Here is a 25,075-nt window from a genome sequence, read left to right as displayed (position 1 = left end):
GCAGTCAATCTATGCTGCAAATACATGAACTCATTCTTCATATGAATCCTACGAGCTAGGTACTATTATAACCCCATTTTTACTGATGGGGAAACTCAAGACCCTCAGAGGTGACCTAACTTTGACAAGTCACACAGCTAGAGAGTAGTAGAGGCTGCATTTGAACCCAGGCTGTCGGCTCCAAAGTGCTCCCAAGGGCACGACAAATCAATGCACCGCCCCAAGCGTCTGGGCTGTCCTGCTGGGTTGGGGTGGCAGAGATGGGACACTTATTCTGGTGGGTACAAAGGGTCTAGAAGAATGCCCTTCAGTCTTTCTTCATGCCTGAGCATTTCCTTCTGCATAGATAATCGGGGGTCCAGTGCTTTGAGAACCCTCTACAGGACAAGCACTTTAGGCCCCTTCCCACTAGATGGCGGCCCCTAAACCCACACAGAAATTCTGGAACCTCCACTGTCCCCATCTTCCGTGGTTTGGCCGCGGCTGAGGAATTGCAGGATGCAAATCCTCCTCTGGCTCAAGGGGCCGTTGGCCCCTGCCCCGCCCCATCCGGGGGTCGCGGGAAGCCCCCAGGATGGAGGCGAGCGTGGGGGACAGAGGTGGGCGGGGAGACGAGGCTCCCCGGGCTTTGGGCGTCCCGGGGAGGAGTCGGCGCGGAGCAGCCACTCCCGGGACACAGAGGCGGGTGCTTTCCACACCGCCAGCACCCACCGCGGAAGGGAAGGCCGGAACGCGGTGCTCCAGGCGCAGGGCGCGGGCTGGGGCTCCGAAGGCGCGGGCCGGGAGGCAGGTGCGCGGCGTGGACTACAAGTCCCAGCATGCCCAGCTGCCTTGACCCGGCCCCTGCTGCCACTTAAAGGCTCCGGGAGCCGCAGCCGTCGGGTCGCCGCGGCTTTCGCTTTGCAGCCGCGGTTGGGCGGGCTGGAGCGGTGAGCTCGGTCGCCGGCTCTCCTCGCGTCCGGGCTCCTGCACTGCCGAGGGGCGCTCCTCGTGCAGCCCTCCCAGCTCGAGGATTCCCTTCCGAGGCGCCCGCGTCCCCGGGCTCCCCGCCTCGGCCACCCCGCGGCCCCGATGCCGAGGCATGGATAGAACTGCAAGGCGCGCAGCGGCGATGGGGGAAAAGAAGGAAGGCGGCGGCGGGGGGGACGCGGCGGCCGCGGAGGGGGGCGCCGGAGCCGCGGCCAGCCGGGCGCTGCAGCAGTGCGGGCAGCTCCAGAAGCTCATCGATATCTCCATCGGCAGCCTGCGCGGGCTGCGCACCAAGTGTGCGGTGTCCAACGACCTCACCCAGCAGGAGATCCGGACCCTGGAGGTAAGGCGGCCGCGACGCCAGAGGATGGGGGACCCGGACTGGGCTGGAAGAGACCGGGGTCTGCAGCCTGGGAAGCGGCCCCCAACACTTTCCTCCCTGCTCCACTTCACTCCTTTCCCAGTTGCATCCTTGAGCCCGGGTCGCCCCCCTTTGAGGCTTCCTCCCTCCTCCACTCGCTGATGCGGCGGCTTGAGGACCCAGGACCAGCCCCTCAGTGCAGGCTTTTGGGGGAGGGGCGGAGTGGGAACTAGGATGGAGACTCCGGGAGACGGTGGGCGGGGTGGGCTGCGCGCGGACATCCCCTGCCTCCCCACCTCCGCCCCCACCCCATTTCCAGCTTGCGGGGCCGCAGGACTCATTCTCTCACTGAGTCACACGCTGGACTTTTCCCTGTGTGACTTAGCGGAGCAGCCGTGGGCTGGGGTGACAGGGCGGGGGTGGGGTGGGGGGAGGTCCCCCTGAAGTGTGAGCAGAGGCCGTCGTTCTCTGCTTTTCCCACACGCCCCAGACTGCCTTTTCCCTTCCTTTCCTCTCCTTCAGGTTCTTGTCTGCCGTTTTCAAAAAGTGTTGCTGAAACTGCATTTTTGCTCTTCAGGCATTTGGTGCTTTCGTTTCGCACTGCCACAGCGTTTCACTGCTCAATCCGACTCTCCCCACTCCCCTCCAAACATTGGATTTTAGCTTAGGAAGGATTATGCTGGAGAACGAGCCTTTGGTGAGAAGATGACACTATTTAAGGGCTTCTGATGGAGACAGCCTCCAGTGTAAAGAAGAAATAAGATATACCCGCCCTCCTCTCTCAAATTATAGCTGGGAAGTGCAGTATTAAAAGGATTTGGAAGAAGCAGCCAAAAGGGTTGTTGGGTTCTCTGAAAGGGGAGTCTCCCCCTCCCCCATACACAATAGAGGGAAACTAGTGCATTCCCAACTTGCTTTTGTCCAGAGGCTGGGAAGGCTGTGGAAATCCAGAGACCAGTTAATGGGTAACTCCAGCTTGAAGAAGGGGCTTCACCTTGCCTTGCCACATCTGGCCTTCTGCACATCTGGCGATGTTTTGTTTTATTAGACCCTTAATTTTACATCCTATCCCCCCCACCCCCTTATTGCTAATTGCCTGTGCCAGCTGTCATAGGGCCAGCTGGTGATTTGTGGTAATTATTACAAGACCCAGTCCTCTGTGCACACCACAAACCTGATTCCCTGTTTGATCTAAAATACTCTGGGGTGAGTTTTTCAGTTTTATTTTCTTAAGCTATAAAATGTGGACATTGGAAACATCCAATCAGTGCTGGCTATTATTTTTGTTACAGTTGCTATACCATTACTGACCAGGGCTTTGCTTAAAAATAAAAAACAACCAACCAACAACACCCCCCACAACTGTCCCTTCTGCAGGCATGCTGCTGTTTTGCAAGTGGCGAGAGAAACTGGTTTCTTAAACACAGCCCAGTGTGTTTGCCCAGCAAAGTTCAGTTTTTAAACCAACACAATAGGGGGTCTGTGAGGCTTAGTTCCTGGAGGAGGGGTCGTTGTCCAGCAGTATGTGCCTGGTTGGACTGCTGTGTTGTTGGCGTGAGAACGTTCTCTGTGTTGGCCTCTCTCAGATTGTCCCCATGTCGGTTTGAAGTTCTCCTGGTTTGCAGAGTAGATACAGGAGAACCATTTGCTGCTTATTCTCTGGAAATGGCGCTTTGCCCTCTTGGTACCCTGAGTTCCAGAGTCGCTCATTTTGACCAACGTGTGGCGTCATGACACCCCAGAGCATCCAGCTGTGTAGGTCTCTGAGCTGGTTTATTCAGTGGCCACCCTCCTGAGTGTTTATTGGATGATCAAGCCAGAAACCCATCTGAAGTGCATTTGCAGTGTAAATGGGAACAGCTCCCTGTCTTCTTCCTTGTCATGTGAATTCAGGGCCACCCTACTTCTGAAGGAGGGACCCAGGTTGTTGTGAGGATGGGAATTTAGACCCCTGGAGCTAGTTTGGAGGCCTCAGCCTCCTCACCTGAACAGGGGGGCCGGTGTGGATCTCTGGGTTCTTGTGGCTCAAAATGCTGTGGTTTAGTGAAGGTGCCTCAATTGGGCTGAGGCAGTGTTTGTTATACATTCCTCTGTTTAGGAATATCCCTGTTTAATAAACAAACAGACTCATAAATACAAACAACAGAATGGTGGTTACCAGAGAGGAAGGGGGTTTGGGGAGGATGAAGAAGGTGAAGGGGAGGTCAAATACAGGTGATGGAAGGAGACTAGACCTTGGGTGGTGAGCACCTAATAAGAGTGTACAGATGTGTTATATAGTTGTACACCTGAAATTTATTAATCAATGTTACACTAATAAATTTAATTTTACATTTAATTTTACAAGACTAACAAAAAAATGAAAAAAAGGTATATTCCCTGTTTAAGCATGGTTCTAAAGTCCAGATTTACCAAACTGATAAAATAGGGGGGAAGTTTATTACTCAAAGATTCCTGATGAGAGGGGCAGTATGGCAGATGGGAAAGCCCATGGCTTTGATTTCAGGTCCAGGTTCTGTCTGTGTGACCTTGGGCAAGTCCCACGACTTCTGAATCTCAAGCTTCCCCATCTGTAAAATGGGGATGAGATTGCTTAAACCTGTTGTGAGTCTGTAAGTCCACATTCTTCCTACTAAGTGATGCTGCCTATAAACTTTCCCTAATGGGGACCCAGTGGCGTTCACGCCACAGGCCACCTTTAGGGGAAGCTACTTCATAGCTGGCTCTTATTTCCTAGTGGTGGGTGACACAGGCCTGGAAACCATCCCCGCAGCTTGGGGCAGTGGTGATGTCCACTCTGGCTTTCTTTCCTGTTCTGCAGGATCCTCTCACATACCAGGCCAGGGCCCCCAGAGAGACAGTGCTTGCAACACTGGATTCCTGGCTTTGGAGAAGGGGCTGAGCAGAGGGCTTGGCTTATGCAACTACGCCAGACTTCTCCCAAAGTCTTAGGAACCCCAGCCCACTCTGGCCCTCGTTAAATAAGCATTCACTGGGAAAAACATCACGTGAGATGCTCCTGGAAGTCCCTGACCCCAGGCCCAGCTGCTGGTGCCGGAGACTGCAGATTGTGACAGCGTGCAGGGCTCAGCGTGCCTGGCTGCCTATGATGACTTTCTCCACCGAGTAGTCCGGTTTGGATCCAAAAGAGTGGAAGGAGCCAAAGTTTAATGTTTGCCTCCCACCTGCCTACCTGGTGCTGGTTGTGTCTCCATCTGATGAGATTTCCTGGAAATCCACTAACGTTCATGACACACATAGTTTTTCTCTTTACGTGGGAAAGGGGAGGAAGACAACATTTGAACGCAGGGTCTGACTCTATAAACAGAAGTGGTGAGGCTACTTCCTCCCAGCAGCACCTGGTACCCCATCTCAATCAGACCCTCTGAGGGGTCTGAGAACTCCACTGAGACAGGATAGAGTGTTCTCATTCCCCACATGTGCTCACGTGGGGTACCTAGCTGGCTTCACAGCTGGGCCTGAAGCCCCACACCAGTTCATTCCCTCATGTATTTGTCCTCTTTGGGTCGGTTCTGTGCTGGGCGCTGGGAAGATAGTGACCCCTCATGAAGATTCCCGTTATGTGGACACTGCAGCGTTGCCCTTTTCTGCCAGCCTACTAGTACTTTCCAGAGACAGGCCTCGCCACACCAAGTCTCCCCACCTGTGCTCTTCTAGAAAAAAACCCTAAGCTGATGTGGAGGAAGGGTCCCCAGAGAACCTTGCCCCTAGGCCTCGTGCTGGAGGGGGCATTGGGGAGCTGGAGTAGTTACTGTCTGCACACTGGCCACTTCTCTGAGGAGAATTGACCTTCACTAAGCTCAGCTGTGGCAGACGTCAGAACCCTGCTGTGTGGAGGACCTGAGCTCTCCCTGTGGCCCCCTCCTCATGTCCTCGGAGCATCTGGATAGTGGCACTGCTGGGCAAGGAGTGGAGTGCCCTCTATCCTCACAGATCAGGTCCTGTGGCAGGCATGGACATGTATTCACTTGACAAACCTTCAGTTATTACCGATTTGCCTGCTGAGCCCCTAGCAGCAGCCATTCTGGCAAGGATTCTGAGGTAGATAGGTAGGATGCTCTCCTGGTGTTCAGGGACACTTTCAGGCTAGTAGGGTAGCCAGGCAGGCAAACGATAGCAACTCCAGTACCCTGGCTTGCTAAGAGTGCTTAGGAATTGGGGATATGACTTAACAGTCGGTCAGTCCAACTTCCTAGTTTTACGGGAAATATCCCAGAGTCTGGGTGGTGACTTGTCCCGAGTCACACATCCCTGGCAGCACTGACAGCGCGACCTGGTTTTCCTTTCCCCACCCAACCACTGCCTTGGAGTGTGGGCTTTCTCTGCTTCCTCTCCATCACCATAGTTTTAACCTCTTGCTGGAGCTGCCGCACTGTCCCCTTTGGTGTCAGCTTTTGCCTTGGCAACTTTTTCCTTGCTGAAACGTGCCAGCAGCGTTCCTTGGAGGCGGCCTGGAGAGGGACCTGCAGATTCCCTGAGCTTGGGGGGTGCTGGAGGGAGGCCTTATCAACTCTGCAGCCCAGGTTAGTGTGAATGCTGGGACAGTGATGTGAATGCCTCCTTCTCCTCTGGGTTGGCTCCAAATCCAGGAAAGCCGTGTTCCCCACCACAAGTATGCAGGACCTGTCTGCTGGCTGTGGTCTGGAGAGAGACGGCAGGGACCCTGGTCTTTGGTGGCAGTGTCTGCCATGGTTGGGGGAAGTAACAAAGTCTGTGGCCAAGTCTCTCCGCTGCGCTTTTTCAAAAGGACATTCTTTCAGAATAGGCTGGTGAGAATCTTTTTCTACATTCAGTTCAGAGGGAAAGCTGCACTGGTGCTTTTGGAGTTACAGGACTGACCTTCGTGCATAGTGAGGGCAGACAAGAGCCATTCTCGGTCACCAGTTCTGTGTTAAGCTTTCTGCTAGTCTCTTGGCACGTGTTGCCCCATTTAATGTTCCTAAGGACCCCGATGAGGTTTTATCCCCATTTTGCAGATGAGGACATTGCAGCTCAGAGGGGTTAAGAGACTGAGTTGGTAGGTTGGACCTGGGTTGACTGGTCTTCAGACCTCATGTTCTGAACTTCCCAATGACCTCTAGAAACCATGGTGGGGAGATTCGGGTCAGGGTCATGGCTGCTGAGCCCAAGGAAGTGGCCAATAACTGAAAGGGCCCTCCCAGGGGCATTTGGCTCAGTTCAAGATGACTGGGCGTAGTGATGGCCACCCCAGGCTGTGCAGCCTCTGAGCTCAGGCTTGGGGCTGCTTCCTTAAAGTACAGCCCAGCACACCCTCAAAGACAGGTCTCGGTCAGCCAACTGTGGTGCATCCAGCTCTGTGTGGGTCTTACTCTGAGAAATGAGAAGCTGCCTAGAGATCAAGTTACTCATAATTTTTTCAATGGATACCTGCCTTATTCTTTTTTTGAATAATTCCTCCGATTAGCAGTATATTCTTTAACTTTCTAGTTTTATTAAAGTATTATGAAATACACATGATGGTATATGCTCACTATAGAAAAGAATACAAACGAATAAAAGAAAATCACCTATAACGCTACCTCTCAGAGTTAATTCTTTTTTGTCATAATAGTTAATATTTAATATGTTCCTGAGAAAAGAATGTATAACCTTAAACTAGGCATGCAGAATATGTGGAGCTTTAGCACATTGTTACTCAGATTTTTTTTTTTTTTAATGGCAAGACGTGTTTGTTGACTGATGGACATAATTCAACAGCATGAAGTTCTTCCATTATTGTAGGTCTGGGAATTTCATCCACATGTTCTTATTCTCAGTCCATTGTTTTAAAAAGCCAACGTAAAAGCTTGTTTCTCTCTCCTGTCACAGTCCAGTTTGGATCAGGCAGCTCTCCAAGCAGAGACTCGGCGATGGGGACTCCTGTGTGTGGCTCTGCCCTCGGGGGTCATTCATTTCCAACTGGTATAACCCTCAGATGTAATAAAGATTTTAAACTTACCCCCAAAGAGGTCTGGCCTTTATCCTTGGCTTCTGGAAGGTAATCTCTGTATCTTTGGAATGTCATGCCTGATAGTATTTTTGTTTCTCAGAGTTAATTCTTACTAACATTTTGTAGATATTCTGCCATTGTTTTTATCCTCCATTTGCATACAAATGTACACATGCTTACCATGTGCGTTGCCTTTTCATGTCTTCTGTCTACATCCATACACGTAGATATGCAGCATCACCCTTAGTGCCTGTCTTGGGTGGTCATACCATAAATTCATCGAACCGGTCACCCATTGTTGGCCACTCAGGCTGTTGCCAAGTGTTGCAGTGAGTGCAGGAGTACATTCCTGGAAGTGGAATGTGCTGGGTCACAGTGTGTGAACACATTTAACGTCATTCCTAGTCTTTAAAATCTTTAGGGCCTACTGTGTTCCCTCCTCCCCAGCAGGAATGACAGCATTTATAAATGGCCGTCTCTGTGCATTTACTCCTTTGCCACTGCCTCCCTGAGGTCGAGGACTGAACAGGAGATGGGACATGGCCCCCATGGCTGAGGTTCAAGGATTGTGCGTTCTCATTTTCTGGTTGCCTGTAGCGAGGGGGCCAACCAATTAGAAGAGGAACGCTGCGCCAAGACCGCAGGGTGGGGGTGGGGTGCTGGATATCAGGTCTCTGTGTCCAGGGACTGGTTCCCTGTCGGCAGTGCATAGCTGTATGGTGAAGTCTTCATCACTTGGGGCTCATGAAAGACACCTCACTGGATTGTAGCCTGGGTTTCATCACCAGCCATCAATATTGATCAGAGCTATTTGGGGTGCCTTGGCTTTGGGGTTGATGTAGTAAGAGTCCTGGATTCCTAAGAGGGCTACAAAGGATATTAGGATTTCCATGTGGTCCAGCCCTCTTTGCAGATGAGGAAACTAAAGGCCTGATGGGGAAGTGACTTACCAGGAATACATATCAGGGAATAATCTTAATGGACAGTGGAGAAGAGCTTGGTGGTTCCTAATGGAGCACTGAGCTGGGAGTCAGACCTCAGGGCTCACGCCCTGGAGTGAGCTCTTCTACCCCCCTGACTGACGGCAAGCAGCAGCCTGCCATTCCACCTTCCCATGTGTGGGCTGGGGTGGGAGGTTGGTTCCTGGGCCTCAAGGAGTTTCTTGCGAGAGGAAGCAAATGGGTTTGTTTTCCTAGCCCTGTCAATATCTTAGGAACTCTGGGGACTGGAGAGATTCTTGGGGAACAGTCTGGGGTGTCTTGTGGGTAGGTATGTTTTGAAAGCCAGTCTGCCCAGGGAGCTGGCTCAGCCTGAATGGACTCTCTGGACTTAACCTAACTGTGTACTTGCAGGGTTTCTCATCCTTCCATTGAAAGAAACTCTGGGACTTGTGTGGGTGAACCCTTACTCTAGGGCTTCCTGTTTGTCTTAAATTTATGCAGTTTGCATTCCATACCCTGATACATTGTTGTTGGTTTTAATGCCAAAATAATGTTAGAAACAGTTTACCATTGCTTCCAGAAGACACACCCTTTCCCTCCAGTGTCTTTGTGTCCATCTTGGCTTCTCCCCTCTTCCAGATCCCAGGTATACTCGGGACAGATGTTGGCATCAAAAATGCTTTGTCGTTTATTCCCAGACGTGCCTGTTTCTCATTTGTATTAAAAATATCTTAATTCAAGTTGCCTGCAGTTTGAATTAAAACCTAGATGTATGTTAAAATATACATCTGATTTTGTCGTCCTGGCCTTGGTGGGTGGCAGTGTGTTGGAATGGGGCGGATTGCCTTTCAAAGTCGTGGAGCCTAAGTCCTACTGCTTACTCGCTGTCCTGCCCTGCCTCCGCCCTTGCATTTCCCCACCTTCAGAATAATTGTTACGAATGAATTGACTTGTGTTTAACGTTAAAAGAAGGAGAGAAAGCATCGTGCAGCATGTGGCCTAGCCCAGCTATGGTTAGGAAAAAGAACATTTCCTATAGCATAAATTGCAGACTTGACTTTGCAACATTGATCATGAGGGTTTTGCTTTCTGCAAAGCTGATGAGATAAGCTGCTTTTTTATACAGTGGTGGGGCTTTCTTTGGCATGGCACCTGGAGGTTTTGAGGCCCAATTTAGCCAATTAATTTGGATTTGGTTTTGATATGGATTAGCAGGATCAGCTTCACTCATGGTACACACAGAATTCTGCTGGCCAGGAAAAAAAAAGTTACAGGTCATATTTAAATGGTGAGTGGGATATTCTCATGCATTGGGCACTGTGTTGAGTATCCCCTCCTACTTTACCCCCCAGACTGGGACCGTTGAAAGGGTGTAATGTGTCCTTTCCCATACTGTCTCCTGCAAGATTCTCTTGTGAAAGAGGGCTTCAAAGAGTTGAGAATGTGCCACATTACTTGTCTCCTTCCTGGAGATTCCTAAAAATGAAGATTCGTGTTTTAAAGGCTCTGAGAAGTCCTGCAACAAGGGTTCCCAAACCTATTTGTCCAGGGGTTCTTTCTTCCACTGAATGTAGTTGGGGAAACATTGCCTTAAGCTATGAGCTGGGGAAAAGACAAGAAATTGTAGGCTTCGTTTCAGTGACTGTTGTTTTCATGATACTGAGGTTCCTTCCATTTGTGTTCCAGTTACAAGCCAGTGGGTTGAGGAAAGGCTGGTAACTCCATATACTTACCCAGCAGTGCGCGGTTGCCTTTTGCTGAGGGAGGTACTTTACAAAGGGAAGCATAGTGTGTGTTCTAGGCACCACACTAGCACTTAAAGACATATTTCACTTAATCCTTCCAACCAGATGAGGAAACTGCCCAGGGAGGTGTGTATGCCTGGAGTCCTTGTGTCCTGCCCCCCTTGGCCCTGCATGCCTGTTAGCCTGGTGCCAAGGGCATGCTCAATTAGGGGCGGCTGGGAACCTCCTCAGAAAACAATCCAAGAGAAATACAGATGCCTGTGGGTGTGTTTGAGCCTGGGGCTGGGGAGGGCAGGGGAAGGGCTGGGCTTCAGACAAGGAATGCTTTTTAAAACAAAAAAGGAAATGCTGGCTCAGAATGGAAAGGAAAGGAAGCAGTTTCCTGTTTCTGGTACTGGCCCTTTGAAAGGAAGAACTCTCTAGCCCCTTGGCCAGTGTAGACCTGGACTGGCCTGGAGGGCCTTTCTAGACATGGGCTCCCAACCACTACCTGAGGTCTCAGAAATAGAGTGCCAGTTCCATCCCTTTTCATTTTCCCCAGATAACCCATCAAATGGATGTGTGGTTTCTAAAATGAATATTTATACATGTTACAAAATGGATATGTTGTAATAGCTCACTTTTACTTTTTCTGAAAGCTTACTCCATGCCTGGCCCCCTAGTTAGGAGTTTATATGGCATTTGCTCTTCACAACCTTGAGGAAGCTTCTATTGTTACCCCCATTTTACAGTTGAAGAAACTGAGGTGCAGAGAGGTTAAGTGACTTGCCCAGGGTCACACAGCTAAGGAGAGACTAACCTGTGACTTGAACCCAGACAGTCTTCATTACAGGCCTGTCCTGCCTGACTTGGATTTGTAAACTGTTCTCCCAGCCAGAGAATCTGTTAGCGTAAAATAAATTTTTTAAGGATTGGTGGCCTTTGTGTGGTTCCAGAGGGCAGACCCCAAGCCTGGGCCAGCCCTGGTGATTCTTAGGTGAAATGGTTGGGTCTGAGTTTACATTAAAAAAACACACTTTATTATGGAAATGTTCCAACATGCACAAAAGTAGAGAGAATGCTATGATGCAGCCCCACGTAGTGATTCCCCAGCTTCAGCAATAACCACCGCTGGCCAGTCTTGGCATTGGGACTCTGAGTAGCCTGGTTTTGAGAACGATGACGCTGGTCCCAAGGAAGCAGAGTGACCTGCGGAGGTCTTCTCGTCCAGCCCTCTGCCTCCAGGCAGAGCTGTATCTACCCCAGCAGGCTGGGAGGGATCTCGGTGCCTTTTCCCATGAAATGACTGTTTCAATTTCCCCCTGAAGCTTACTCTGCCTTCTGGCAGCCTGTACATTACAGGAAGGCCATCCCATTCGGTAAGCTGAATCTCCTACTGCACCTGAAACGTGTTCTCAGAGGTAGAGTCGAGGAATGGTGCATGACCTTCCTCATTCCCACAGCCCCCCACCCCCCAGACGGAGATGAGTGGCTTTAATGGAGACAGGCCACCAGACCCCTTAGAGTCAAACTCTGCCTGTCTCCATTTCCAGTCCTCTCTTCTCCATAGCTCCAGTATCTCCTCTTCTACTTTTCCTTGTTGCTGTATCCACATGTCATGAGATGAGTGTATTTCAGCCGACATTTATTGAGTGCCACGGTGTGTGTCCCTGGGAGAAGAGTCGATGAGGACAGGTAGACCCTGTTCTCAGGGAGCTCCCTGCGACCCTGCATCTCCTCTTGGCGATTCCAGCCATGAAACGGGATCCAGCGCCCACTCAGGAGCTTCCTTATCCCTCGTGGTTCTTCTCGTGGTTCTGCTCCATCCTTCGCGAAGCCTGGTCTTGCCGACCACTCTCTCAGTTCTTTTCTCTGTGGTCTCTTGCCCCCAACAAAGGTAGTTTTCTTTGTGGTTGTTTTTATTTTGCTTTTTGCTGCATTCTTACAAGTGTTTCTCCAGTTCCGTGTCACTTTGCTAGTTGCTTCTGATCTCTGAGTGGGGCGTCCCAGATGCTGTCATGATGTCATTCCGGAAAAGGATGGTCTGGAGCACTTAGTAGGACGTGGAGGGCTTCAGTGAGGACTTCAGGGTGTGCGTGGGCTCTGGGTGGAGAAGGTCATAGTCACATCCTGACTCTTCCTTGCCAGCTCTGTGACCTTGGTCAAGATGCTTAACTCTCTGAAGCTCGCTCTTCTTGTTAGTTAAAAGGGGATAAGATACAGGAGGTGTGATGGACAGTTAAAAAAATTTCAATATTTTTTCACCCCTTCTCATTTAGCATTATTCTAAAACACTTGTCCATGTTTCTCTATTATCTTCCTTTTGGTCATTTTAATTGCTGCATGATATTCCATCCAGTGGATATGCTGCAATTTGCCAAAGCATTTCCCATGTTATTGGACATTTCGGTTGTTTCCAGATTTCTGCTGTTATAAACAATGTGACTGGAATCATATCTGTACAGGCGCCTCTTTTTTCTTTTTTTTTTGTTCCTATTCTGAATTCATTTCCTTGGGATAATTCCCAGGAATGGAATTACTGGGTCAAAGAGCGTGGATATTTTTTGTGATGGTAGATGCTGAACTGTTCTCCATTTTATGCTTTTTGAATGACAGCTGTCTTAACAATTGTACTCCTGGGTAAATAGCTCATATTTTCTTTGCAGTCCATTTTGGCCTTGTGCCCCTTCCCCCTTTTTTGGCCTTGTTAAATCATTCCCCATCTTTTTTGTTTTAAAATGCTTTACTGATGTGTAATTGCCAAATAAAATTGTAAGATATTTAAAGTGTGCAAATCATTCCCCGTCTTGAATTTGCTCTTTCTCTCTCTTACTCTCTCTCTCTCTCTCTCTCTCTCTCTCTCTTTTCTTTTCTTCTTCCATTCATTCAGTGACTATTGAGCATCAGCTGTGTGCCAGGCACTGCTTTAGGCACTGGACAAAAAGATCAGTGAAGAAGACAGACAGAGCAGTTTCTTTACTGGAAGGAAAAAAAGACTATAGAGAGAGAAAAGTGGCCTGAGAAAAAGAAAACTGGAAGTGGGTTAGAGTGATGGCGGTGGGTCGAAGGTTGGTCGTCAGGAAAGCCTCCTTCCCAGAGAAGGTGATGTTTGAGCTGAATCATAAAAGATGAAAAGACAGCAGCAGCCTTGTGAAAACCTGGGTAAAGACTATTGTAGGAAGAGGGTCAGCATGTGCAAGAGCCCTGAGGCAGAAATGAACTTGGTGTGTTCAAGGACCAGCTAGGAGGCCAGTGTGCCTGGAACGCAGTGGGAAGTGATGGGCCATGAGGTCTGTGGTGGGCCATGAGGTCAGGGAGGTAGGGGAGCTGGGGGCTGGTCCCCTAAACTTGGGCCATGGTCAAGAATTAATGCACCTTATCACAGACATAGACAATAGTTTAGTGGTTGCCAGAGGGTAAGGGGGATCGAATATTTGGTGATGGAAGGAGAACTGACTCTGGGTGATGAACACACAATGGGATTTATAGATGATGTAATACAGAATTGTACACCTGAAATCTATGTAATTTTACTAACAATTGTCACCCCAATAAATTTAATAAAATAAAATGGAAAAAAAAAAAGAATTAATGCACCAATTCGACAAATAGTTGTCACCCTCATGTTCTCACCCCCCCCCCCCACCGTTATGTGCCAGGCACTATTCTGGGATATAAGAGTGAATGAGAATGTCAGCTTAGTTGGGGCGGTTTGTAGGTTTGTAGATAAGTAAACCAATAGAAGGTGCTGGTGAAGTGTGAATGAAGGCACAGCTGACTCATCTCTTATCCTGAGGTGTGTAAGGACACGGGAAAGGTTTCTTGATTTGAACTAAGCTGTGCTCTGTGCTGCCAGCTTTCGCCATGTTCACTGAAAGTCAGTTATCTGCTGTAAGGCCTGGCAGTCTCAGCCTGCCAGGTGGGGGGAGCCTGGATCTCTGCCAGGGAAGGGGCCCTGAGAACTGAGGTTGCCAGCTCAGAAGTGAGGCTGCTGATACCAGGTATGAGTATCTAGGCTCCACTTATGGGAAACCAGCCTGAGAAATAAACATGGGAAACCCCCTTCTTTCTGAGCTACTGTGCCCTGCCCCAATCTTTCCTGACTGGTGACTCTGATTTTTGACTCTTCCTTAGGAATATAGATGTGAGAACATTGTGCTTCTCATCACGTTCTTCTGTTAGGGTAGGGCAAAGAGGGCAGATGTGAGGTCTGCGCAGATGCTTCAAGATACTAAAATTTGGGGGGCCGGCCTGGTGGCTCAGGCGGTTGGAGCTCCATGCTCCTAACGCCGAAGGCTGCCGATTTGATTCCCACATGGGCCAGTGGGCTCTCAACCACAAGGTTTCGGGTTTGACTCCTCAACTCCCACAAGGGATGCTGGGCTCCGCCCCCTGCAACTAAGATTGAACACAGCACCCTGGCTGAGCTGCCGCTGAGCTCCCGGATGGCTCAGTTGGTTGGAGCCTGTCCTCTCAACCACAAGGTTGCCGGTTCCACTCCCCACTCCCGCAAGGGATGGTGCAACTAACAGTGGCGACTGGATCTGGAGCTGAGCTGCACCCTCCACAACTAAGATTGAAAGGACAACAACTTGACGTGGAAAAAAGTCCTGGAAATATACTCTGTTCCCCAATAAAGTCCTGTTCCCCTTCCCCCACTCCCCAAAAAAAGATACTAAAATTTAGGACAGCCTAGGATGTATTCACCCAGTGAGCTGTGACCCCATGTTCCAGGAAATGGGGCTGGTGGAAGACATTGACTGCCATTTTGTTTGGAGGAGGCCGGATGATTCGTAAACTACCGGTGTGCTGATGCCGTTGCATTGGGGCCAGCTTTGACCAAAGTTACCTGGCTTCTTGGGTTCCTTGTGTGAGATCGTTGCCAAATGGAGCAGGGAGGACCAGATCCTAGGAATGGAATAACTTGGGTTCCTCTTGTCCTTCTCCCTCAGCTATGGCTGACCTGGGATAAACTTGCCCAATTTTAACATATCAGACTTTTTACAGGAGATCTCTCAGTTGGCTCCTCAGTAATGTTAATCTGATTAGCTTATTTTGTGGATGAGGCAGTAAGGCCTCAAATTACAGTAATTGGTGAAGCTGGGGTTCAAACCTAGAATTGTCTGCATTCACATTGTGTTCATTTCATCGCACCCCTTAGAAATCCACTTGACCTTGGGTCTTGTTCAGGGCAGAGAGAAGTCAGAAAAGGCTTTGGTAATGCTCAACAGCATTTGGGAAGAAATGCTGTGTGGAAAAGAGTCTGAAAATCTCCCCCTTTTCTATACCACTTGAACAGGATTAGCTCCACGTTGAAAACAGGACGAGATGACTGGAGTCTAGATTAGCAGGTGACCATTTCCAAAAGAAAGGAGGTGAAGCAGGTAGATGGCTCCTGCTTGAGGAAGATGATGAGGAGAGAAGCATCCTTGTGTGGGGGAGGGGTGGCGGGTTCAGAGCAAAAGCTCTTATCTGATTCCATCTCAAAGAATTTGGCTTCTGTTTTGAAGCGCTCTGGTTAGAAAAGCAACATAATAGCGCTAGGGGCCTGAAGAAGATGGTAGGCAGGCACGGTTTTATTTTACATGTTGGTGGCAAATCTTAGGGTAGAGATGCGTGCGCGCTTGCACACACACTTGATGACAAGTCCCTGGGGAGATTCTGCTTTGGCCCTGACTCACCCTGGCCAAGGGGAATGAACAGAGCAAGGAAGAATCCATCAGTGAATGGAAACTTGTCTTTTCAGGGGACAGGAAACTTTTTCTGTGTGGTTGGCCTGGTGGTTTATGAGGAGAGGTGAGCATTTAAGACAAAGTGCTGGGCTAGTCTTGCAACTGCATCTTTGACAACTTTGAGTTTTAGGAAGTAGTTAAAAAAAAAAAAAAGAAAGAAAAAGAACAAAAGAAACCAAAAGCCAAAGACGTCGTTTACTCACAATACCTGTGTGCAGACAGCCATGTGGGCTATGATTTGCCATGTGACTAATGGAAACTGGCTCTTTTGTACCTGTTCATTTTGTACCATCCCCCACCTTTGGTCCCTAAACCAGAGGGGCTTCTGAGTATTCTTAGAAAAAGACTTAGGTGGCCTCAAATGACCAGACCTTATCATGGGCATCTAACAGCTTAAACTAAACTTCCTCTCTGGCCTTGTTTGGTTTAAGCAGTTTCCTGGTCTGGCAGGATTTGTTTTCTTAGCACCCAGCTTGTCAAAGCCCCAATTCCACTTGTCACAGCAAATTGGCCCCTGTCACCCTGTGGCTGCCAAACTAGGCTGTGCATATGTTCTGAAAGTCAGACTTGCTGTTCCCTGGGGAAGTGGAGCAAAAGCCGGCACCTTGGGTCCGTCCACTGCCTGGGCTCCCCGCTCCTGCCTCCTCTTCCCCATTTTGATCACAGGGTGGGTGCTTGGCCTTGTTCTAGAAAGCTCTGCCAATTCACGGGCTGCTTCTGTATTTTGATGAAAGGCCAAGAGGGGAAGCAGACCCTGTAGTAAGTAAGAACGTAGGTTCTGGTGCTTGATAGCCTGGGTTCATACTCCACTCCCTTCCTGGCTAAGCCGTGTGCCGTTGGGCAAGTTGCTTAACCTGTCTGAGCAGCAGTTTCCTCATCTGTAAAATGGGAATTTTAATAGCATTGCTGTTCATAGTGAGATGATTGAGCCAGGCACGATGCCTGGCGGAGAGTAAGAACCTTTTTATAATTTATTACAATTGGTTTTTTTCAACGTGTTTAAGTAGCACCCACTATGGGTTGCGTGCCCACTGTGGGCTGGGCACTCTTATAAACGTTGGGGAGTAACAGTGAACAAAATGGACAAAAATGTTGGCTTTGCGGAACTTAGGAGGAGATATTCAGACAATACATGAATAAGTGAAATATATTGTTTGTTAAATGGTGAATGTGCTATGGAAAACATGAAAGCAGGGAAGAGCGTTAGGGGCAAGGACTGGTATCATTTTAAATGAAGGGTCAGGATGGCTTTGCAGAGAAGGTAATATTTGAGTAAAGACCTCACAGGAGTGGAGAGGGATGCCTTGGGGAAATATTTGGGAAAGAGCTTTGGAAGCTGCGGAGGCCCGAGGGAGTAAACCTGGGCCATTGGAAACCCTTCAGGAGGCTGGAGTGCTGGGGCTGGGGAAGGCCAAGAGGTGCCCCGGGTGAAACACTTCAGAGGCACAGCCTATAGGTGCCACCTGCACGCACGTGACCCTGAGCCTGGAGCCTGGGAGCAAGGAGGAAAGAATGATGAGAGCAGAGAGTGGTGAGAGGTATGGGGGCTCCGTGCAGGCTTTGCAGCGGGCCTGCATCCTGTAGACCCCAAAAGGGATTCTGAAATTCAACTCTCATTTCTTATCAAAACATAGAGTTGGTACGCTCACTAACCTGCTACCCAAAACCCTGTTGCTGACTTACTGAAAATGTGCTTGGGAGTGAGTCCTGTTTCCGACCACACGGGTGGGTGACAGAGCCCTGGCCGGGGCAAGCTGTGGCTGTGCCATCCAGTAAGAGCATCATGTGGGCGAGCTGCGTTTATTCATTCCACAAGCATTTGAGCACCCATGAGAGTGCTCGCCCCTGGTATTCCTCTCCTCATCTGTAACACCAAGACAATAGCTGCTCTTTGACGGGTCCATCCTTCCAAGGGTGCTTGTCCGAAGGCAATCATTCAGTAAAAAGAAAAGCAAACTTTATGAGGATATTTGCATTATCTGTAATACAGAAAAACAAATGAAAACAAGGTAGATGTCCAGTGGCGAGGGGACGGTGGGTTCTTACCTGCACAGCCACTAATTATGAAGACTGGGTAAAAAAACATGACCATATTTATGATATTACATTAAGTGAAAATATATAGAGTGCACATTTGCATGTGTGCAGCATTTGTAGTTATGTAAATATGTAAAATATGTGTGCAGATGGAAAAAACTAGAAGAGAAATGAACTGTGTGGAGAGGGCTGTTTTTGGAAAAATTCCTTTCTTATCGCCGTTATTTTCATTCATTCTTTTATTAAAGAAATACATATTTGAATGCCTGCTACACTTAAAGCCCTGAGCTGGCTCAGATATGGTGGTGGACCTGACCGGAGAAACCCCTGTCCCCTCAGGCCACACTTGGATTGCTCATTCCCCTTCCTGTCTCAGTGCTCAAGGATCAAAGGTGATGTGATGCAGAATTCAAACCTTTGGAATAAGAATGAGACTCGGTCCTGCAGTTTCACCCAGGATGTTTGTGACTTTGTTGCGTCTAGCTGAGAAGCAGGGAAGTTTCCAGAACGTCCACCCCTCCTGAGGGTAGTACTGTTTCTAGTAAGCAGTCCTGTGGGAGCAGAGCCTGCCTGGCGCCGAGAGGGCTCTCCAAGTCTTGGTTGCCTGACTTGAGCAACCCTGGGGCACCCAGTCAGCGAGTTGTGCCAGCCAGCCCTCCGAGGGAGCACCCCTATTCTTCTGGCCTGCAGTCCTTTGCTTGAGGGGCCATCCCAGAAAGGAGAACCGCTGCTGTGGGCTCCGTCTCCTAGGTGCCAAACATTCACTGGGTAAACATGGCCCGTGAGGCTGCCCCAGGAAGCTGGGGTTGGCTCAGAGAGACTCGTGTGGAAATGTTGGACAACCACTTACGGTTCCACTTATGGTTCTTGCTGCCCACGTTCTGAGAGAAGTCCTGTGGGTGTTAGGGCAGTGAGTAGTGGTGGTGAGGAGGACATTTGTGACTAGAGCAAACATTTCGTGAATGCTCTCTGTTCTGGGCTCTTGGATAGCTCTGAGAATACTGCACTCCACCAGTCCTTCCAGCTGCCCTGGGAGTTTGGGGTCTGACTGATGACAGAGCCCACGCCATTGCAGTTTTTGAGTCACAATAGCCTTCAACCTGGAGAGGTGCCAAATCTGGCTTCACAGAGAAAAGTGCCACCAGTGGACGCCTCTCTGCCCCCAACTCCCACTCCCCGCCCATCCCTCCCAGAATGCCATGCCTCTCCCCTTGGTGACCTCTCTACTTGCCATGCCAAATGCTTTGGGACAGCCCCCTGTTCTCCAAGGAGGGTGACTAGAGCCCGTTAGCTCTAAAGGAAGGATTTCCTGTCTTTTTAAGGACAAAGGCTGTGCGTGACCTCTTTATCCAGAAGTTTCAGGGCCTAGTACAGAGCTTGGCAGATAGTAAGTGCTGAGTAATTAATGAGGGTGTATTGTAGTCAGTGTTAAATTAACCTCATGACATTTCCAGAAAAATGTCAATCAATGGAAAAGGCCATCTAGGGCAGGAGTTGGGAATATGGCCTCTGGGTTCAGGCAGCCTGGGTTTGAATCATGCCTGTGTTGTTGACTGTTTCTAACCGTGGTCAAATTATTTTACTTTTCTGGGTGTCAGTTTCCTCATCTATAAAATGGGGACAATCATAGTAACTGCCATTTAGGGCTGCTGTGAGGATGAAGTGAGTAAACATGCAAAGCACGTGGAACAGAGCTTTGCACGTAGTAGGTGAGCACTTGATAAATGCACATTGTCGTTGCTGTTTGCTGTGATTATCACACACAAGTTTAAGTAGAGCTGGACTGCTAGGGAGACTCCACAGCTCCCAGGTTGGGGTTCTTGCCTGTCTGTGTCTGCAGAGTCCCCACTGAATGCCATCAACCCCCCTGACCTTCCACCCCTGTCATGGAGCTCTGTTGGTAGCTTTGGGTGAGGGGCTTATCTCCCCAGGAAGATTGGATGCATATGGAGGCTGGAAAGTCTTGGGCAGGGCCAGGCCTGAGTCCCAGCTCTGTCCCTCTGCGATCTTGGAAAGGTCCTCTTGCCTTCAGGAGCCCATTTCCTAATGTGGGAAATGAGACCAATCATAGCTCCTTCATGGGGTCGTTCCTGGGACAAGAGTGGGATCAATGCCCTAAGACACTGGGTATCACAGGGACTCAGCAGATGTTCCTCCCTCATCCTGGAAAGCAAAGGCCACTCTCAAACGGGCGTGAGTTCCCCAGAGCCTGTCAGTGAGGGGAGCCTGCGTGGACTGCTGGTTACCTTTTCTAGCTGCAGCACCCAAAGCTAAGCTGACCTCTCCTCACTTCCTTTTGTTCTGTCTGAGGCACGTGCTGTGAGGTAAGGAAGGTGTCTGTCTTAGTACAGGTGACAGACGTGTCACTCTGGGCCACACTGGCCCTCCCCTGGCTTCTCCTGCTTAGCACCCTGCCTCCGCCCCTCAAAGTGCTTCCATAGGACATGAATGACAGACACTCAGACTGGGGTTCAGGCTTCTTGTTAAAGGTGGTCACCCCAGACCTCTGCTGGGGGGATTTTTCCTGCTGGGTCCGCAGGGGGATGAGGTCGGTTCTGGTCAGAAGGAGGAAGGATGCAAGCTGCTAGCAAGGGAGGCTCACAACCTCAGTTGGGTGTGAGGGTCACCCACGGATAGGGGGGTAGCTGTACCGCACAGCCCTGGGTTGATGTTTGGGGTAACTGCTGACATTAGGGGTGATTCTCCTGCTGGGGGCAATGGGTCAGACAACATTCTCTGCAGGACGCTGGCCATGCTGGTGGGGAGCGGGGAAGGTGGGGAGATGGGGGGGTCATGGAGAGGAATCCAGAGCGAGCTGGGGAGCCTCTTCACCTGTGTGTGTGTGTGTGTGTGTGTGTGTGTGTGTGTGTGTGTGTGTGTGTGTGTGTGTGTGTGTCTGTCTGTGTGTCTGTGTGTGTGTCTGTGTATGGCAGGTTGGAACATTAATAGGATCTTCATGAAAATCAAGGAACGTTTAACGGTAAAGAATTGCATGAAAAATGTACGTAAGTCAGCTTATGTCAGCCCTGTACCGAGCGCTCTCCCCAGTGACTCCCATCACACGTGGTGTCAAAGCCAAAGTCAAGGCCATGATCTCTGCCCTCCCTATTCTCACTCTCTGCCCCAGCCCCACTGGCCTCCTGTTCCTTGAACACACCAGGCAAGGCCCGTGTTCCTACCGTGGAGCCTTTGTTCCTGTTGGAAAGCTCTTGCCCCAGGTGCCCCCAGGGCCCACTCCCACTCCTGAGGGAGGTCTTCTCTCACCACCACATGTGAAAGCAGACCCTCCTTGCTGTCTTGTCCTCTGCCCAGCTTCATTTTCCCCACACACTTTCTACCGTCGGCACAGGCTTTGTGGTTTTCCTGATTTGTTGAATGTCGCCTCCCTTCATTACAATGAAGGTTCCAGAAGGGCGGGGACTGTTGTATTCACTGATGCATCCTCAGCACTAAACAGATGATGCACTAAACAGAGGAGACTCTTCAGTAATATTCAAATGAATGAAAGAAAAAGGAAAGTACCTTATAAAGAAAACTGTCAACGCCTAGTGCAATTTGGCTGTCCAAGTTTGGAAAATTGAAATCATCATCATACTAATCAAGGCTCCAGGGGATCTGGACGGCAAGAACCGTCTTTTAATGGGGAGAGAGAGAGACAGACAGAGGGAGAAAGGGAGAGAGAGAGAGATGGTGTTTTTTTGTGCCTGTCTGGGTAGTGCTGGTGGGTGTGTCTCAGACTTCTGTGGTTAAGGCTGTAATAATCCTCTGATGTCAATTTACAAAACAAAACAACCGTGGACTGAAACAGCTGTATCACCTCTTTAGCTACTGTTGTTGACTTTATTTACATCTCTTGACCTTTTTTTTGGGGGGGGGAGTGGGTTCACGTGTACCAGAGACATTGAACTGGATCCGTGATCAAGGTCCTGTAAATTAGACACTCAGTTTGGTGTGAAACAATCCATGTAGGTGTTTTTTCTCACACTAGAAGTTTTCTTTTGGGGTCTTTCACAGAGTTCTCAGGAGTTTTGTGTTGAACATACAGCTGTAAGTTCTCTCTTGGACCACTAAGTTGGGAGGCTGGAGACTTGGGTCTGCCATGATGGGCTTTGTGACCCAGCGGCCTGAGCCTCAGTTTCCTCCTCTGTTGATGGGATTTGGACTGGCTGATTTCCTTAAAGATCCCTTTCAACTCTCTACTTCTCTCTCTCATGAGCCAAACTAATAGCGATCATAATTTAAGTTCATAGCACGTGTGTACCTTATTTTAGTCAATAAAGGCGTCTACACTTTGTGTGTAAGATACTACTTAAGCGCTGCGTCCCCACAATCATGGATCAGCCTCGTGCTTTCCTGTTGGTGTGCTTGGCGTCTGTGGAGCTAGTGTCCTGCTTGGCTTCCTAGTTGGACGGCAGGATGTACCAAGGCCACAGTATTTGCATAGCTGGTGTATACCACTCCGTCCTGATTCATCCATGTGGGGGGTTAGCTTCCGTTCTCTTGCCTTCATCAGAACTGTAGATTTTATCCCCAAAGTTTGAGTCTAACGACATCAGACGTTGGAGTTGATTGAGTTTGAATCCTGAATGCTGTCATGCTAGCTGTGTGCGTTGAGTGAATTCCTTGGTAAACCTCTGTTTTCTCATCCAGCACGTGGGGTCAGGAGTTTCTCTCAGAGTGGTTTTGAGAGTTAAATGTGACAAGGCGTGTCAGCTGCTTAGTGAAAAGCAGCAATAGTGTTGCTGGTGATGGTGCTAAAGAACTACTGTCATGTGAGGGGGTAAAGACTATCTCCAGAAGCTGACCAGAGATAACGGAAGCTCGGGAAATCTAATCTATAACACACATTTTTGAATGCAGAAGATCTAGAATTAACTGTGTTGGTGCCCCTTGGCTATAAAACGGGTCAAAAGTCAGATGGGATTGAAAGGAAACCTGGGGGAAGCCAGTGTTCAGTTGTGTTGAAAGGTGCTTCAGGGTATATATGGCCAGCTTGCCTAGTGTGGGTGGCCCCTCAGCCCCTCCTGGGATGGCAGGAGTGGGTCCGGCTGTGGACCACCAGCCATGAGAAGGAAGGGCCGTCTCTCGGGGTTGCTGAGGTCGAGAGTGGGCTGGACATTTCCTTGTGGGCTGCAGGCATGAGGAACCCGTCATTTAGGTTCCTAAAATGCAAGTTCAGTGAAGTTCTGAGAGTGTTGGCGTTGGGATTACGGGTTAAGGACCAGCTAGGATTTGAAAACAATTTGGCCCCCAGGATATTAATTGCGGTATTATTTATACTGATGAAACATTGCAAATAACCTAAATACCCAATATCTTAAACATACAACCTTGGGATAGTGTATAAGGAAAACCAGCGCACGTTTAGATCTTTTGGCCTTTAAGCACACCAAAAACTTGCTGTGAGGAATTACTGCTGGAAAATCTGTTCGCAATAGACTATTAACAGAAAAAAAAAAAAGGAAAAAAAAAAAAAAGTTAAACAATATGGCTCCCATTAATTATTGAGAATGAAATACATGGAGGAAAAAGAGAAGGTTGTACCTATGTTTGTTAATGGTGGGTAGCTTATCCCTGAATAGTGGGATAATTAATTTATTTTCTTGGCGCTTCTTTTTCTTTCTGTTTTTCCCCCCCAGTAAACATGCATTTCTCATGTATCAGGTGGGGGGGTGGACATCATGTTATAAATGTAAAACTATTCTGGATGGATTTTCATGTACTTTGAAATGTGACAAACATTTCTCATGTTTTATTTTGATGCCCACTGTAAAGTTTTAACCATTTGATTGCCCTGACCTTGTCCCCAACTGAATGTGAATAGCGTGACTACCTGCTCCTATGATGTGGCTGGAGTCTACAGATCAAAAAATAGATTCCCCCCCCCCCCCAAACGTATGAAGTAGGAGCTTTGGATGAAGGATAAATGGAAAATTCACAGAGCAACTTGTTGATGGGTTCTTTGAAGTGAAATTATGTTCTTAAAAATAATCTAAAACCAAGAAAGAGAAAGTTAGATCCTATCAGCTCAGTTATGAGTGATATAAAAATAACAGACACGTGCTTTTTCTCTGTGACCCTCTGTGTCACTTCATTCTGAGATCCTTGGACAGATCCGTTCTAGACACAATTCTTCTTGAGGGAACCGTTTGAAAAGGCTGGGGTGCATCGAAAAGGCTGTGATGTGTTGCCCAAACCTCCTTCAGAGTTCAGTCCCCTCTCCCAGCTGCGGTGCGTGATGGCTGCTGACAGCTTGTAGCTGAGCCCCTCCCCAAGAATTGCCTTCAGCTGAATGGCCTCCCCCCATGTCCACCTCCTGTGGCTGCTCCCAGAGACTGGCCATGCCCGCTCGAGATGGATTGGGCTCCACCACAAGCCCAACCCTCCAAGGGCTTGTGGGTCTGGACCTGAAGGGCTTCCTTGTGCCCTGAATCTTTGGCAGCCCTATGCATGGGGCTGTCCAAGCACGGGGCTTTGCTGCAACATAGCTCTCAAAATGTTACCAAATCAAGTAGACAGACAAATGGAGGACAGTTGCTCCTTAGCCTTTGGTTCGGGACTATTCCTCATTCCTGCAGGACAGAGTTCCACTTTTTCAGCGTGGCCCTTTGCCTGCCTCTCGACCCTCCTGGCCAGCTACGTGTCCCCACCCCTTGAATGTTAGTGTACAGCCACAGTGAATTGTGCTGCTCCCGAGCCTTGCTGTTTCATGTCTTCAAGCCTCCTCTTCCTGGAATGCCCGGAATTCCCCCTTGTCTCCCTGGATGGCCCCTCTCATCTGTTTCCTTTCTCTTTCCTGTCCTATCTCTCCCCAGCAGGGAACGTGCTGGGCCCTGAGCATCTCGGGTTTTTTTTTTTGATGCTTCCCCTGTCTTTGTTCCTTTGTGGCTTCCTGCCCTATGAACGCTGGAAACTTCTCTCCTGCTCTTTCCTTGCTGTAGCGGCGTGGTGCATTTCCTCACTGGACCGCCTGCCGATCTCCACACTTGCGCTTGCCGACCTATCAGGAAAGACATTTTGATCTGTTGTTTCCAACATAGGTATGTTCACGTACAAATTTTATACACATACTGCTGTGCTGTTACAGCATGTTCCTTATAATAAGACAGCTACAAGAGGAGACATTTGAAAGGATGAGATAAGGAAAGTTCTTTTTTTTTTCAGGCAGCACCCCCCCTTCCCTGCCTCCCAGGGCCTCTGGACTGGAATTCCTACTTTGAGAACTCGCTCTGGGTCTGTCAGGGACAGGGGTGGGGATTGTGTCTCCCCTGCATCCTCAGTGCCTTTGAGGTACAGATGAGGTGGGCTTTGCTTCCTGGAGGGAAGTTAGTCTTTGGGTA

At 49.2% G+C, this 25,075-nt stretch overlaps 1 protein-coding gene across 7 annotated transcripts in view; it reads left to right on the top strand.

The window, feature by feature from the left end:
- Positions 1-724: 724 nt before the first annotated feature.
- KSR1 (kinase suppressor of ras 1) overlaps positions 725-25,075 on the top strand; it is a 144,705-nt gene continuing 120,354 nt past the window's right edge. For 3 of the 7 annotated variants that reach the window (XM_074320247.1, XM_074320245.1, XM_019731388.2), the window contains exon 1: positions 725-1,312. In XM_074320247.1, coding sequence (XP_074176348.1) covers positions 1,082-1,312 — 231 coding nt within the window. In that variant the 5' untranslated portion in view covers positions 725-1,081. The remainder of the gene's footprint in view (positions 1,313-25,075) is intronic. The other 4 variants (XM_074320248.1, XM_019731391.2, XM_019731390.2 and 1 more) reach the window with 2 other exon arrangements.

Source organism: Rhinolophus sinicus, linkage group LG15, assembly GCF_036562045.2.
Source record: "Rhinolophus sinicus isolate RSC01 linkage group LG15, ASM3656204v1, whole genome shotgun sequence".
NCBI lineage: Eukaryota > Metazoa > Chordata > Mammalia > Chiroptera > Rhinolophidae > Rhinolophus > Rhinolophus sinicus.
The sequence above is the reverse complement of the archived record's forward strand: the minus strand, read 5'-3'. Positions and strand labels throughout refer to the sequence as shown.